Raw genomic sequence first — 16,338 nt, 5'->3', positions numbered from 1 at the left:
GTCCCACATGTATTTCAGTTTATATTAGCAAACAGCTAAATAACAGGGAATAACATAAGATACTAGACTTTCAAGTAATGATAAATGGTATCAAGGAAAACAAATGAAGGTCAGAGAATTGGTAGTGACCTGGAGTGGGAAGGAGTGTAGTCAGAGAAGGACCCCGAAAGTGGCATTGAGCAGAGACCTGTATGATGTGAAGGAGCCAGTCATGCAAAGCGCTGAGGCAGGAGTCTTCTGAGCAGACAAAACAGTGAGAGCCAGGCTCTGATGCAGGAAGGAACGTGGGACATTTGAAGAAGGACAAAAAGACCAACATGGTTGCAACAGAAAGAGTTGAAGTAGAAGACTATAGAAAGAGTAGAAGAGTGGCAGGAAATGGGGTTAGGCAAAGGGCATATAAATTGGATATGTAGATATGGTTAGAAATTTAATTTTGTATAAGTGTGTCTGAGTGTTGTCGGCAGGTTTTGACTAGGAAAGTGATATAATATGTGTATTTACGATTTATGTATTTAAAAGATGAGTCAAGCTGTGGGAGGGGATGTAAGCCGGAACAGTGAGGCAGTTACAATAGTCCAGGGAATAGATAATGGGGCTTTCAAAATCCTAGGAAATTTTAAGTGTGAAGCTAGCAGGACTTGCTCGTGGATTTAATGTGAGATGAGAGAAAAGGGGAAAAGATGTTTTATCCAATTTAGATGTATTTGTTTCACTTTCCCACTAGTTCATGTTCTCATGGAAGTAAAGGCTAAGACTCAATGCTGTACAAGCTCTACTAAAGATTTTCAGGTACCAAAATCAAATCTGAATTCTAACTACTGTGTCCTTTGTAAATAATCCATGCCATAATTCTGAGTGCTAATTTTTTTCTGCTACAGGATATATCCGATTATCTTTGGTAGTATAGAATAGGTTCTCAAAATTGAATTTCGTTCAGGTCACGTTAATTTGGGGTTACTTTCCCAAATTTGTACAGTTAAAGGTATCATGAAATCATAGAACGCAAGACAGTGTCTCTATAAAAAAGAAAAAAAAAAAGAAGAAAGAAAAATCTCTCTAAGCCTGTTTTCTCCTTCCTAATCTACCTTGGTATGAAATTGTATTAGTAGTCATTAAAATATTCTATTTCAGATGAAATATTCTATTTCAGATGTATTTCAGGTAGGTCATTAAAGCCTCAATTAAGCCTAAAAATAATATTAAAAAATGCAGTGGATGAATTTTGTGCTATAATTAAAAAGGAGACTTATAGTCCATAGTCTTTGTGGAATTTAATCAACTGCACAGCAAGAGTTTCTATCCAGATGTAAGATTCTATCCAGATGTGTTCAGGGCACTCCACGAGGCCTTTGCCAGCTCAGTGGTGATGGTTTTAGTCTTTCTCAATCGCAAGATTAAGTCAGAGATTAAACACTGCACATTATTCAACAGAAATTCTTATAGGCTCCATTTTTGGCACTGAAAGTATACATTTAATTACCATTTTGTAGAGCTGTACAAGCTCGATCATGGTCACATACTCTCCTGAGAGTTAGAACCCAAGACTAAAATGCAACCTTCCTGATTGGAACGTTTAAGAAATAATACCTATGCCTTAAATAATTCATAGGAAATCTTCTTACAAAAATAATGGCCCCTTCCTGATAATGACTAAGCTTTGAAAACTTTTTTTATCCTGCCCTTTTAAAATCAATGTGTGACAACACCAGAACTCCGAAAGAAAAGGAAGTAGGACTGTATATGAGTATGGGAAATAAGGATGCTTTTGTAAAAAAAAAAAAAAAAAGTAGGTTTCAAGTTTAAACGTGTTTCTTTTACCCTTTTATTTTCCTCACCGATGACTGTTTTTTCCAGAACACTAAAGATGAATAATGCATGTTCTTCTTGGTACATATAGACTGTAAGGTTGGCTCAGGGTGTTGCATCATTTGGACTCACATCCCACCCAGCCTTTTGACTGAAGGAAGGATGCTATGACATCACTAGGTGCATTGAAAATGGAACTATTTCACACTCATGTTCACCCAAAGCACACCAGTGAAAACAGATCCTTTAGTGCCTTTGCTGAGGAGCTGAGCGGAACCCGCTGCTGACTGTTGGAGAGAGAAGCGCCTCTTGTTTTTATTTCTTAATGAGGTATTCCAAAATGAAGGGGTTTACATGAAGGGGTTTGCATAACTCACATAACTCTGCAAGTCCCATTTCAAAAGAAAAACAAAAACCAATGGTTTGCGGTTCTATCGAATCAAGGAATGATGTTCTGTAAATGTGCTAACAGTCCTAGATAATGCTGCTACAAGGGCGCACTCATGCTTGTGAACCCTGGGCCAGAAAGACAGCAGGTTGTTCCCAGCACTGATGAGCTATGTGCCCAAGAAAGAAGCTGCACCAGCCCTTCCTGGTGGACCCAGCCTCCTGGCTGCCTAACAAAGCTGCCTGACCCGGCTGGGGCTTGGGAGGAGCTCCTCGTGCACACATGCTGCTCATCCCGGCCGAAAGAGAGGACGCTGTTCAGGGACAAGTTGGGGAGAGCTTGGATCTAACACTGGCTGGGGAAAACTAAGGGGGAAAAAGCCCTATTTTATTCTTTTAATACAGTTCCCAGCAGGAAGATCAGGATAGGAGGTTCCCGCCTGCTCCAGATTAAAGGAACCCGCAGTTTCCAGGTGAAGAAGGGGGGTTCCTTGTCCAGCATTCGCCGAGTCGGCAGCTTAAAGAGCAGCAAGTTATCACGGCAGGACTCAGAGTCCGAGGCTCAGGAGCTGCAGCTGTCCCAGAGCAGGGACACTGTCACTGACCTAGGTAACATAGAGGAGTGGGGTGCGCAGGGACGTGGGGGGTAGGAAGACAGGGCCCAAATCCTGAAATAGTTGAAGCCCGTTTTCTTACACATCAGGAGCTGAAGAGCAGAGCCACAGGCTAGACCACTCATTCAGTCTGAAAACCATGCCACCCTTTAGAGCAGGGCTGCTCGAACCTTAACGTGCACACGGGTCACCTGCAAGGCTTGTTAAAATGCAGATTCTAATTCAGCAGGTCTTGGGTAGGAACCGTTGACAAGTTTTCTGGTGAAGCTAATGCTGCTGGTTCAGGAACCACAGTTTGAGCAGTGAGGATATACAGTATACGTTAGGGAAAGAAAACACTTTAATGGCAGGACAGATTTTTGAAATCCAGATGTTTGCACTTCCGTTCTGATCAGGACCTTGAAAGCAAAATGTAGAAAATCCTTTGGGGGCAGCTAGCTAAAGTTCTTCTGTATGTTAAAGCGTCTATTTCACAGAAAAAAAAAAAAAAAAAAAAAAAAAAATATATATATATATATATATATATATATCTCAGATTATATATCACAGGGGAAAGACTGTCTAGACCTGACAGTGAGTGACCTTCAGCAAGTCAGTTAGCATCTCAGGGATTTGTTTTCTCCAACTGTGCAGTGGGAATAATTCTATGACCCCCTCGCCTACTCTGAGGGGACATTTTAAAGATAAACTAAGGGATGATTGTAAAGTATGAGCATGAGCTCTGAATATAATCAAAGGACTAGAGATGAAGTTTGTCACTGTAGGATCCAAAGAGACTTTTGAACTCCAAAATGTGCGAGTCCAATGAGCCTGACGATCATCTTACTAACAAGAAAAGAGTGAGCAAGTATGCAGATAAGACTCACCAGCTGCCTGGAATTTAGCTATCAGGTAAAAGTTAAAGCACATTTTCTTTGCCATTCAGTCCCGTGAGAAGCAAAACAGAAAGTTCCCCTTTCTAGGCAAGTTGTTTCAGAAGTCAGTCAGGATATGTGGATGAATTGTCGATCAAGTCTACTGAAATAGAAGCTGAGTGTATCTAATTAAAGAGAGTCTAAATAGGAATTGTCTCTATACCTATCCACCCTCACCTTTGAAGATAGCTAATTTATGCATTAGTTAAGATGTGGCTTATTTTTTTAAGGAGACAATAGAAAAAAAAACAAACCTGTGACTTCTTTTGTTACGGGTCTGAGGTTGTAAGAATGTCATCAATTAGTTTTGGGGGAAAAATATTTCAATTAATACTTGAATTCATTGACTTAGCCTGACCAGCTGGATCAAAATAGGCAGGCTAGCGGCATGGTTTCATCATAGAAATGACCCAGAAAAGCTTTTAGATTTGAGGGCGAAGCTTTCTTGTGTGGTCTACTATGTAGTGAATTCCTGAGAAATGTCTCCATATTTTTCCACAGAGAAGAGTTTGGACAAAAGGATTACCCATGATTGGCCACAATGGCTTACAAATTCCCTTAGTTTTTTTGAGGCACCGTCCATTTTTGAAGTAGCTGTAACAGCAAAGCCAGGTGGTACCAAGAGCAGTGGCACTAGACGTAGTCACAGCAGCAGAGGAGACAGCAGCACGCTATATGGCCACTGCAGGTTGCTTGGTGTCCCTCTGTAACTACACCTGCAAGGTCTGGGCAGTCTGGAATGGATTTGGGCACACTCAACCAATAGCTTGCTCATCTCAGCAATTCAAGGACTTGACTCTGTTTCTTCCCTGCTCCCATGTCTCAAAATGGAAGCCATCACAACAGAGATCATAAATGTCTTTGCAATTGCCTGTTCAGCTGGTGGTGAAGGGAACAGCTCCTATTAACATTCCTCCACTAAAGTCAAGGCTATGCCCTGTTAACCCACTGGGCCACGGTAGTCTGCCCTAGGATTCAAAAGCATGGACAACTCTACCATACCAACATGCTCTCCATAGAGACTGAACAATATAATCTTTCTTGGCATTTTTCTTTTGAAGAAGGGAGTCCTTGGAGTGCAAGTGAGCCCAGCATCGAGCCAGAGGGAATGAGTACTGCTGGCACAGAGGAAAATTACCACAGGAGCATGTCATGGCTTCACGTAAGTAGGAATCTCAGAGACAGACCTGAGATCAATTTCCTTTGGTATTGAGAAAGATCTATGGAGTGAGGACAAAAGAGTACACTAAAACTATCAATCTAATTTAACTTCCAAGAAAAACCATAGGAACCTCTGAATTCTCACTAGGGTTGGTATTCTATTGGACTGTGTTCCATTTTAAGTTTAACAAAAACCGAAGGTTCTTTGTTATGGCTGGCTTGTAGGTCAACGTAAGTCAGGGAAAATCCTGAGGGACCAGACCAGGCTGGTGACCAAGACAGCCTGGGTACTGCAGGCATCACCATCAGTTTGATACAGGTTACCACAGATGCTGTGAGCAAGGTTATGGTGTCAGTCTTGTGTCTGTATAGATCTAACTGTAAACCAGGACGTGGAGAATTTAAGATAATAAAGGTCACACCTCAAAGGTTTCTTCAGAGGTCATAGGCGGGGGGGGGGGATTTCAAGAAAGCTTTGGGCATGGATTAGAGAGTTCAAGGTTTGAGCTGGCCATGAGAAAGAATGAGAAAGGTAAGGAAGCATAACATCAGATCCACAACTGGTGGGATACTTCCTGCACTGTCAGTGATCTTATATGGACTGTACCTTCTGTGATTTTAATCTGACTTCCTGGTAGAGTCAGATAAGGGCTGGCCGGTACATGACGCTCCTCAGTTTGCAGTGCTGTGCCATCACAACTGGCTGAGCCCCAGAAATGTTTGCAAGTGATCCCCAGAACCTAATTTTCAAGACTCTCTGAGGCAGCTGTTTTTAAAGTAAACTCTTTAGTGAAGTCCAATGTACATGTTGAAAAGCATAGAAAACCTATGTGTGCAGCTCAATAAATTTTCACAAAGTGACTATCTGTGTAACCACCAGCAGGTCAAGAACATGGTCCCACTCTAGAAGCTCTAAACATGCCCTCTACCAGTCACCCCCCTCCCCTAATAGTAACCACCAGCCTAACTTCTGTCACCATAGATTAGTTCTGTCTGTTTTTGAAATTCATGTAATTGGCTTTATATGTCACATACCCTGTCATTTTATGGTTTGTTTGGTTCATATAAGGGTAAATCTTGCACCTTTGTTCTTCCTCAAGATGGCTTGTTCTATTCTTGGCTATAGTCATTTCCATTTAAAATCACCTATTACTTTATATTAAAAAGCTTTCAAAACAGCCTTATATTGAATATAAAAATCATTTAAAATTGAGGAATTGAAATATTTACTCCGTGAATCTTCTATATAAAGTGGTCTATCTCTCAATTTATGTCCTACCTCTTAAATTTCCTTCAGTAATGCTTTTAGTTTTCTGTGAAGTATTTGTGTTAGACCAGTGTTATTTCTTCTTTAAGTACAAACTTAGATCTAAACATTTTTTTGTGGGAAGGTTTTTAATTACAAATTCAACTTACATAGTATGATTTTTTATTTCTTCTGGGAGCAGTTTGGGCACTTTTTTTTCCCCTAGGAATTTGTTAATTTAATCCAAATATTTACATTTATTAGAAAGGTTTTTATAATATTTTCTTAAAGTCCTTTTAAATTCTATAGGATCTACAATGATGTAACTTTATTGTTTCTAATGTTGGTAGGTTATACCTTTTCTTTCTTTCTTTCTTTCTTTCTTTTTCTTTCTCTCTCTCTCTCTCTCTTTCCTACCCCCAGCCCTTTTTTCAGTCTTGCCAGAAGTATGTCAGTTTTATTAACCAGAAAATCAGCTTTTGGTTTTGTCATTTGGGGAATGTCTGAGTTGTGTTTCACTAATTCCTCCTATTTACTATTTCCTTCTACTTTCTTTCAGGTTAACGTGTTTTCATCCCTTAGCTTCTTGATATAGATACTTAGATAATTGTTCTCCAACCACTTCACTAAATAGTCATTTAAAACTATAAATGTTCCTTAGGAACAGCTTTAACTCTATCATGCAAGATTCAATGTATCATATGCTCATTATCATTCAGTTAAAATATTTTTAATTTTTATTTGAATCATGCACACTTGAAGTCCATGACTGATAACTCCAATATGTGAACGTACTGTCTTCTCTTGGTCTGTTCCTTAATATGCCTAGTGATTTCATTGACTGCCAGTTTGCCAGTTATGGTGGGTGAAAAATTATAGAAGCACAGTGATAGATACATGCCATTATAGATCTGTCAAAACCCACAGAATGTACAACACCAAGAGTGAATCTTAATGTAAACTAAGCACTTTGGATGATAGTGATGTGTCAGTGTAGATTCATTGATTATATTAAACATTCAGCCTGGTGGAAGATGTTGATCATGAAGTCCACTCTGCATGTGTAGAGGCAGCAGGTGTTTGGGAACTCTCTGTACATTCTGCTAAATTTATTGCTGTGGACCTAAAACTGCTTTAAAATAAAGTTTATTAATTTAAAAAAGCTATAGAATTATAGAGGTTCCAGATGATGCTATCTCCCTCCAGAGAGGATTCACCCTATACTTTGACAGGCAGCAAAGATCACCTGAGTGCAATCAAGGACTAAGTGGACTTGACTTGTAGTAGTGCTCTCCCCCTTACCCCACTCTCCAACACATACCTCCTAGTATCAGGTATTCCAGTGTGAGTCTGGTGTGTGTCCTATAACTAACTCCGGGCTTGATGGGTCAGAAACTCCAACTTTGCTTCCCTATTACAGTGACACTGCTAAAATCTCCATACTGCTTGTCAGCTGGTTCCTGCTTGGCTTCTTAGCTATTCAATCAACAAATGCCTAGAAGGAAAATAGTCACCCAGCACCAAGTCTACCTTCTCTACAGGATCTTGTCCACTCAATTCTTCTTCCTTTTGGCAATTCTGAACTCCAGTTTTTATCTCCCAGCTCTTGTGAAATTGCCTAAAGCTTTGCCTGGCTTCTTGGCCACTTATGCCTGAAGGAAAATGTGGCATGTGCCCATATTGTGCTCACCTCAGTAAATGCCCTTTCCACATCTTGCCTTCCAGGTCCTGACTGCCTCATTGTATTAAATGCAATCTCAGGCATTCAAATATATATATTCAAATATATGTATTAATATGTGTGTGTGTGTGTGTGTGTGTGTGTGTGTGTTAAACAACACACATTTATTAGCTTATAGTTTCTATGGGCCAGGAATCCTGGCACAGTTTAGCTGGGTCCTCTGCTTCATGCTCTCTCACAAGATTGCAATCAAAGTATTGGCCAAGAGTGGGGTCTTATCTGAAGGCTTCACTGGGAAAGAGTTTGTTTCCAAGCCCACACGATTGTTGGTGGAATTTCAGTTACTAAAGGACTGTTTGATTGAAGGCCGCAGTTCCCACCTGGCTGTTGGCCAAAGACCAGCCTCATTCCTTGCCATATGAACCTTTCCAACATGGCAACTTGCTTTGTCAAAGCCAGTAAAGGAGAGTCTGGTAACAAGAGACAAGTCACTATTTTACACAATCTAATTACAGAAGTAACATCTGATCCTCTTTGCTACATTCTGTTGGTTAGAAGCAAGTCACTAGGCCAGCCCATACTCCACAGGAGGAGGTTTCACAAAGGCACTAATGCCAGAAGGTGGGATCCTTGGGGACTACCTTAGAAATATATCTATCAAAAAGACATCCCTGAGCATAATTTTCAAACACAGATTTCTAGGTCACCTCCTAGAAATTCTATACTGAATCAGAATCTCCTAAGCAAAAGTCCATTTGTGTGTTTGTTTATTTGGTTTTTATTGTTGTTGCTTGAATTTCTTGGTATTTCTCTTTAACAGCCAGATTTGAGAATAACAAGGGAAACCTTACAATTCTTATATGTGCCCTGCTTTGTACCAGTATAAACAGGAATATCAGGAATGTTAAGTGAATCTCGAGAGAAATCTGGATATTCTGTTCAGGCAACACCTATTTTTTTTTTAACTTTGAGGGATGTGAGATATTGTTATCTGAGTTTGAGTAAGCAGGGCCGCTCGTTCCTGAGGAAATGTGTGGCAGCCCTACCTGGTAGGTTTGATTGGCCTTGTCCATATGGACTTTTAATGTTCTCCAACCCATATGGCACATGGTCTCTCACAGGTTAGGTGTTGGGGTGGGAACTGGTTTTATGAAGGATAGAAGCATTCGGAAGATTACTCTATGCATATTTGACTAGCCTTGTGCACGTAGGAATGCTATTGCCTTTTTAGAAAGGCAACTTAAGAAGTTACAAACTCAGAGGCCTTCGTTCCTTATCTTAAAATAACCATGTCCTTTAAAACAACTGAGTTCTTTTCTGGAACCCTACTTGGGAAGTCCAGGTGATGTGAAGATTTAAGCCAGATCAAGGCGCAAGAGCTAGAATAGCCCAAAAGTGAAAGAAAAATTAATTTATAGAGAGAAGAAATGAAGCTCTATAGTCAGGTTCAGGCTCAGTTGAAGGTTATAGGCCAAGGTGGAAGATGCAGAAGTGTTTTCAATTCCACATTGGCAGGCTGGAGTTAAAGACATCCCACAGCTGTCAAAGGCCAGCCAAATCCTTTGGCACAAAATTTCTCACAAGTTTATACCCTTTAATCTGGCTCCGTCCACAACATAAGAGCTGAAAAACTAGTGTGTTTCAAGTTTAGAATCTTGATTTGAAAATATTTGGAAATCATATACTCCACAATAATTGGTTTTTCAATATCACTTAACCTTTTATTGTTTCGAAAAGATCTTTCTATCAAGTGTGAATGGAGAAATCAAAGAAGCCAAGTGCATAAAGGCTTGTAACTCTTTGCTTTCTCGTGGGAGTTGGTAAATGACTGTGGTTTCAACCCCGATTTCCTGGTTGAGTCTGAGTGATGTCTGTGTTCCAGGTCATGATCTTGCTGTGCAATCAGCAAAGCTTCATCTGCACCCATGTTGACTACTGCCACCCTCACTGCTACCTGCACCACAGCCGCTCCTGTGCCCGGCTGGTCAGGGCCATCAAGCTGCTCTATGGAGACACTGTGGACTCCCTCCGGGAGAGTAACAACATCAGCAATGTGGCTCTCCGGGGCAAGAGACAGAAAGAGGTGAGTGAATGGTCACCTGAGAATATGCCTATTGTAGGGAAAATGATGTCCTGCAATCTTTTCTCTGGAAATACAAATGTCAGACCATGGCAGTTGTATAAACCAGGTTACAGACCTGTGTGATTTTCAGCAAAGAGAGAAGATGAGCGAGAAAAGACAAGTGCTTAGTGTTCATGTCTATGAGCCAACATGGAATCTTTTCCCAGGTTTTGTTTTACTTCTGTGAACAAATATGAACTTGTATGAGTGGTGGTGATGGGTACATTATGGTGATAGAATAATGACCCCCAAGGATGTCTGCATTCTAGTTTCTAGAACCTATGAATAAGTTACCTTATGTGGCAAAACAATTTTGCCAATGTGAATAAACTAGGAATCTTTTAATGGGGGAAATTATCCTGAATACCCAGGTGGATTCATTGTCATCATAAGGGTCTTTATAAGTGAAAAAAGGAGATAAGAGAGTCAGAGTCAGAAAAGGAGGTGTGACAACAGAAGCAGAGGTCAGAGTGATGCAGGGCCATGAGCCACAGAACGGGGCAGCTCTAGAAGCCAGAAAAGACAAAGAAATGGATGATTCCCTAGAGCCTCCAGAAAGAACACAGCCCTGCCAATCCATTTTAGATCTGACCTCGAGAACCGTAAGATAATAAATATTTATTGTTTTATGCCATGAAGTTTGTAGTGATTCGTTGCAGCAGTTAACAGGAAACTGATACAGTTATGTATTAAGAAATAAGTAATAAATGGTCCAACTATTTACAGATAAATAATTGAGTAATCTAGGTCAAATCAGACTACAGGAAATTCCTTTAAGAAACTATTGCAATGTTTTCTAAACATTGAGCTGCACTTTCCTGACAAGTACACTGAGCAGCTGAGCTGGCAGAAGATGAAAACAGTGATCAGGGCTGCCGTGCCCCTGCCGGGAAGGCCCCGAGTCACCCACCTGCCCCTGAACAGGCGTGATGGCCAAGATGCCTGACTGAGTGCCTCTGGCTGCCCCAGCAGCTGCTCCTCACAAGTGGTTTTACAAAGAGGTTTTGGTATAATACCTATTCATTTCAGTGAGCATTCATTGTGCACCTGCTATTGGCACAATATGAGACCAGATATTCTGGAAGAAATAAAAAATAAATAAGTAGGAGCACAGGATCTTTCTGCTAAGGAGTTTGCAAACCAGATTTGGTGGAGTGGGGGATGGTAATAAAATATAAATCAAACAACTAGAGAATATGAGCAATAACAAAAAATTCACAGTTGGGTCATGCATGTAGCACTTTGTAATGCAAAGGAATTTTTGCAAAGGAATTTTTTAAATTATTTTACACTTCACTGAAGAAATTTGGGGTAATACAAAAGATCCTAGAGAAAAAAAATCTGTATTTCATACATCTTATAAGTGTGCTATTTGCCTTCTGGGATGTGATATTCCAGTATTTTTTTTTCAAAACATATATGTGAGGCTATAATGCAGGTATATATCATTGATAGAGTGCTTTTTGATTCTTACAAACCTTGTGCAGGAGATGCTGTTCTCCCTATTTTACAGATGAAAAAGTTGAGGCTCAGAAGGATGGGATTGTCTCAGCTCACATCTATAATATATTCAGCTACACTTTAATTTAGAAATATGGAATATCAGAAATATGGAATATCAGAAAAAGCTCTGGAGCTTTTTTTACTAGACTCTATTGTATTTCATGGTATTCAAACTACACATACTCTGAGGGAAGATCATGGGGGGACTAGATCAATGTGGGTAACTACATAAACTGTTAATGATGTTATAAAAAGAAAAATATACACCTATACATATATTTGTATCTGTATGTATGTACATAGTTATGTATATGTATTTTTATTTAGGTTAAGTTCTCCTTCATATAAAAACTCCCCTAGTTTTAGGAGAAAACCATGTATGTTGGACATTGCAAAAATATACTAACGTAAATCAATGTTCACAGTTCATCATACACACTTCGAGATTTCTTACTGCTCCAACTATACCTTCACCTGTAATACATATGTGGCCAAACTCAAACATCCTTCAAGATCCAATTCAAATTCCACCGCCTACTTGAAATCATTTATGATCTTCCTAGAGTTAACCACAGGGCATACGATGGTGGATAATTAATGTTATTTTCATTCCCTCCTTTCTTTAAGTTACAATGGCATTTTACTTGTGCTTTTCTCATTTTTCATTCAATTATTCATTCATTAATTCATCCATCCATCCATCCATCCATCCATCCAAGTGTACCTTCAAATTTTTAAAGAACCTATGGACATGCTGGGTCCATTTTATGTGCTGCGTGTAATAATGGGCAAAAGCAATATGGCCCCTGTCTTCATATGATACACACAGTCTAGTTGGAAAGACAAACATTAATCAAATAAACATCTCAAATTGCTATAAAACTGCAACAGCAGTAAGTGCAAGGAAAAAGAAACACACTGTGCTGAGACAGCTTATGAACAAGACTTTGAACTTGTTAAGGGAAATAAGAGTAACGAGTGAGCTTTGACTGAAGGATGCATGAATATTAACTGAATATGGAATTTTCCAACCTGAGAGAAGAGGAGTACAAAGGACCGTGGCTGGAACACAGGGGACTTTCGTGCATGCAGCACAGGCAGATCAGACAACATGGGGCCACCCAGGCTCTGGGAAGGACTTTAGTCTTTATTCCATGCGTAGCATTAGGCTCTGAGAATTATAAGATCACTCTTCCTGGGGCACCTGGGTGGCTCAGTCAGTTAGGCGTCTGACTCTTGGTTTTGGCTCAGGTCATGATTTCATGGTTCATGGGTTCAAGCCCTGTGTTGGGCTCAGCACTGACCGTGTGGAGCCTGCTTGGGATCCTCTCCCTCCCTCTCTCTCTGCCCACCCCTCTCACTCTGTCTCTCTCAAAATAAATTTTAAAAAATTAAAAAAACAAAAAGATCACTCTGCCTACAAAATGGGGCTCTTTATATCCCCATTTCTCCTCTGCCACTTAATTAGAAAGTTCTGGAAAATTGGCAGTCTTACACACTTTGTATCCCATGTGGTATGTACTAGAGTTCTTCTCCTACAGCACAGAGACAACAAATACTAAATGGCCGAGTGGGCTCTCTAGTTCATGAGTGCCCTTTACCTCAGGCCCGACAAGGATGCTGGCCTGAAGCAGAAGAGTCTTACCAACCTTAGATGATGCTCACATTTTGGGAAAGAGGAAGAGAATGTAAAGCAGGAGTTAGGTGTCCTCTAATCTTAACATATTTAAATTAGTAATGCAGGTGAAGAGCTGAAAAAAAATATATTGAGTCTGCTGTGATAAACATTTTATTTTCAAAATGCCAGCCTCCTGTGCAAGCTCTTTTTTGTTCCCTCCTGATGTTTCCATTTCCTGTGCTGAATCTGTCACGTTATTGAACAATGCCCACATTTCTAGGGTCAAAATGAAAACAGAGTAGGCAGTAAATCAAGAATAAAAGCAGTGATTCTGATTAAAATTGAACCTTATGAGCAATTGATATTTCATTCCTGTTTCCTTTTAAATTGGTTTTTATGGCAGAATATATTTGTGGCAGCTAGTACATTTTGTAACGCATGTAACTCTGATCAATCTGCTAATCTACATTTCAATGCTCAGAGAGTCACTGTACATCCTGCTAGTCTATTTTAGTGCACTTCCAAGCTTAGGAGGTTTTTATAAACCATATATATATATATAACCTTCACCAAAGAATTCTTTGACTTTCCTACATATATCTTTCTTGTCCAATGCCATGTTTTGGACAGAGTAAATGTTGAGTTAGTGCTTGCCGATGAAAAAAAAGGAGTAGATAAAACAAAAATTTTCTTTTCCTTTCGGACAGAAAGGAAAGGGATGTAAAAAGTGATACATGCCCAAAAAAGAAAGGGCGCAGCATCAGTAAATTCTGCAAAGCCAATGAAAGTGGCAAGAGGCCAACTGATTTCCTGCAGGACTAATGTTTTTCCAAAGCTGTGGAAGAGACTATTGTTGAGACCAAGAGCAGACCCTGGGTCTTGACTTCATCTTCCAGAATGTCTTCCCATTCATACTCACGTGTCAAAGATGTGTGAGGCACAAAGGTCTTGGTTATCTTTAGGGAAATAATTGGACTTCTCTCGTCATGAAACATGTTTCTGGGAAGATCTCTTTCCCAGAGATCTTGGTAGACTGGCTCCAATTTACTTTGGTTTTAAATACCCCATCATTTCCATAGCAAATCATCATTCGTGGCATTTGTGCTTACTATGATTTTTCATTTGTTTCCTTGCTTGCTATCTGTCCCTCCCAGTGAGATATACTCTCCGTGAAGGCAAGCACCAAGGGAGTTTTGTTCCTCAGCATATCCCCAAAAGTTAGCTCAATTCCTGGCTTATGGCTAACTCTTAATAAGCAGTCTTGAATTATTAAATGAATAAGTACATTTTTTACTTGAAGTAATTAAGTATTATGCCTCTCTGGTCAATAATCTTTTATTGGAAGAATCTCCCTGAAACTTGTTCAAAAAATTAGAGTTTCTCCAAGGGACACAGCAGAATCTCATGAAACCAGGGACAGACCAGGAAATAGCTGAGCCTCAGAGGAATGAGAAAGCTGTGGTCCCTATCAGAATGGATATAGTGTCTCATCTCTGCTTTTTTCTGTATCTCCACCCGCTCACCCATCTCTGTCCCCTGACCTGCTCCTCATGTTTATTCATCTTGTGTATAACCTGAAAATCTCCAGGTTGCATTATCATTTCTCAGCCCCAGCAACCATCGCCATATGAATCAGACTCTGTGCCCCTTAATTCCCTAGGACAGGAATTTGGTGGGCTCAACTCCTCCTCTTTGTGATCCAAACATCCCAAGGGATAAATCTCTGGCCAGTCAAATAATTGGTTTTGCATTGAAACTTTAACCAATAATGGTCACAATGAGGAGAGAAGTCCCAGAGTCAAATATGGTGAATATATATCCCAAGACACACAGAGAGAAGAAAATGGCAGTGGTCCAAGATCTATGCCATGCCACAGCAAGCATGCCCCAGGATCCCTGACATCTCATGGGGCTGTCTAGCTGCCTCCCATTGACCATATCTCCCTTGGGTAAATTGAGTCAACAATGAGTGCCATCCTCTATTAGTGATACATTCTGTCCTTTGGTCTTGGATTACAGTCTCGGGTTTCTTTACAGGTCCCAGTTGGATGTGTAATTCGAACGAGCATATGCAACGCACAGTCCAGTGAAATTTCTTACTCTTCCATGAAACACCAACAACCAATAGATGCCTTCAGAACTAGTCTCCTGCTCCATCTAGCTCCTAGCTCTCTTCTAACCAAGTTTTACATCAAGTTACTAAATCTAAAAAGCCACTGATGATAGCCTTGTCGGTCTGAGTTAGGGGTCACATCAGTAGAGAGAGTTGGGTACATACCAAGTGCTTATCACACAAGTACCCATCTTCGATACCTACATTTCAAACCTCAACAAGTCATGTGGGAAGAGTGCCTAGCCCATCACCCTAGTCTGAAAGCCCTTCTAATTCCCTTCCCTTTCCTCTAAAATAAGCATCCTAACTATGATGAGGCACCAGAATACACCATACTTCCTAGGGAAGCATGCCAGAATATTAAACGTTTGAGATCTGAGAAGCTTGACATATACCTTCTGTCCCTAGTTAATAGGATTAAACAGAATCCTACGTTTACCAGAGTGTCAGAGGCAAACATGAATGTTCACCCTTTTTATTCTAAGCTGGTATCTGCCTGATTAAAAAACATATAATTTAATCAAGAAGTAAATTCAAAAGTAACCCTGAAAAAGACAAAATGTCCAGCCAGAGGAGAAAGGGGTGAACTATTAATAAACTTTGAAAATCATATTTTAAAATAATTGTAATGACCTAGGGAAATATTCATTATAAGATCCTGATAAAATGAAATGTTTAAACTTGTATGTCACATACATAACATCCTCACCACTGTGTTAAGAGGCACAGAGTAGAAAAAAGCTGAAAGGAACAAAATAATGGGCATCATTGGATTAGGGATCATAGACATATTCTTTTCTTCTTCCAAGTTTTTCTGTGTTTTCCAGATGTTCTACAATTTACATATATAGTTTTGTAAGTAGAAAGAATAAAAGAGAGATGTCACTTTTAAAATACCTTGAATTTTTAAAACAGGAAGTCAAATAAACCCCTATATTTATATGGTAAGTTACTGCCATATGATTTTAGAACAGTTTCTAAATTATAAAACAAGCATGTATATTACTGTATATTGTTTTTACATTTACAGGAAAAAACGTAATGCCGGATTTATCTCCTCAAATGAGATGTGTTCCCAAGTATGTGCCCCCGTGTTTTTATATTTAGAAAACAGAGCAAGAGCTCTGGTTCATTTGTTTCGAAGTAGATTCATTCTAAAAGTTCATTCCT

At 39.7% G+C, this 16,338-nt stretch overlaps 1 protein-coding gene across 1 annotated transcript in view; it reads left to right on the top strand.

The window, feature by feature from the left end:
• UNC80 (unc-80 homolog, NALCN channel complex subunit) overlaps positions 1–16,338 on the top strand; it is a 225,344-nt gene that overhangs the window by 111,350 nt on the left and 97,656 nt on the right. Inside the window, 3 exon segments of the mRNA XM_053905349.1 lie at positions 2,602–2,805; positions 4,786–4,886; positions 9,695–9,895. Coding sequence (XP_053761324.1) covers positions 2,602–2,805; positions 4,786–4,886; positions 9,695–9,895 — 506 coding nt within the window.

The sequence above is a fragment of the Panthera pardus genome, unplaced genomic scaffold (genome assembly GCF_024362965.1).
Source record: "Panthera pardus isolate Hobbes unplaced genomic scaffold, ASM2436296v1 HiC_scaffold_10, whole genome shotgun sequence".
In the NCBI taxonomy this organism is placed as follows: Eukaryota; Metazoa; Chordata; class Mammalia; order Carnivora; family Felidae; genus Panthera; species Panthera pardus.
This window is presented reverse-complemented; position numbering and strand designations above follow the sequence as displayed.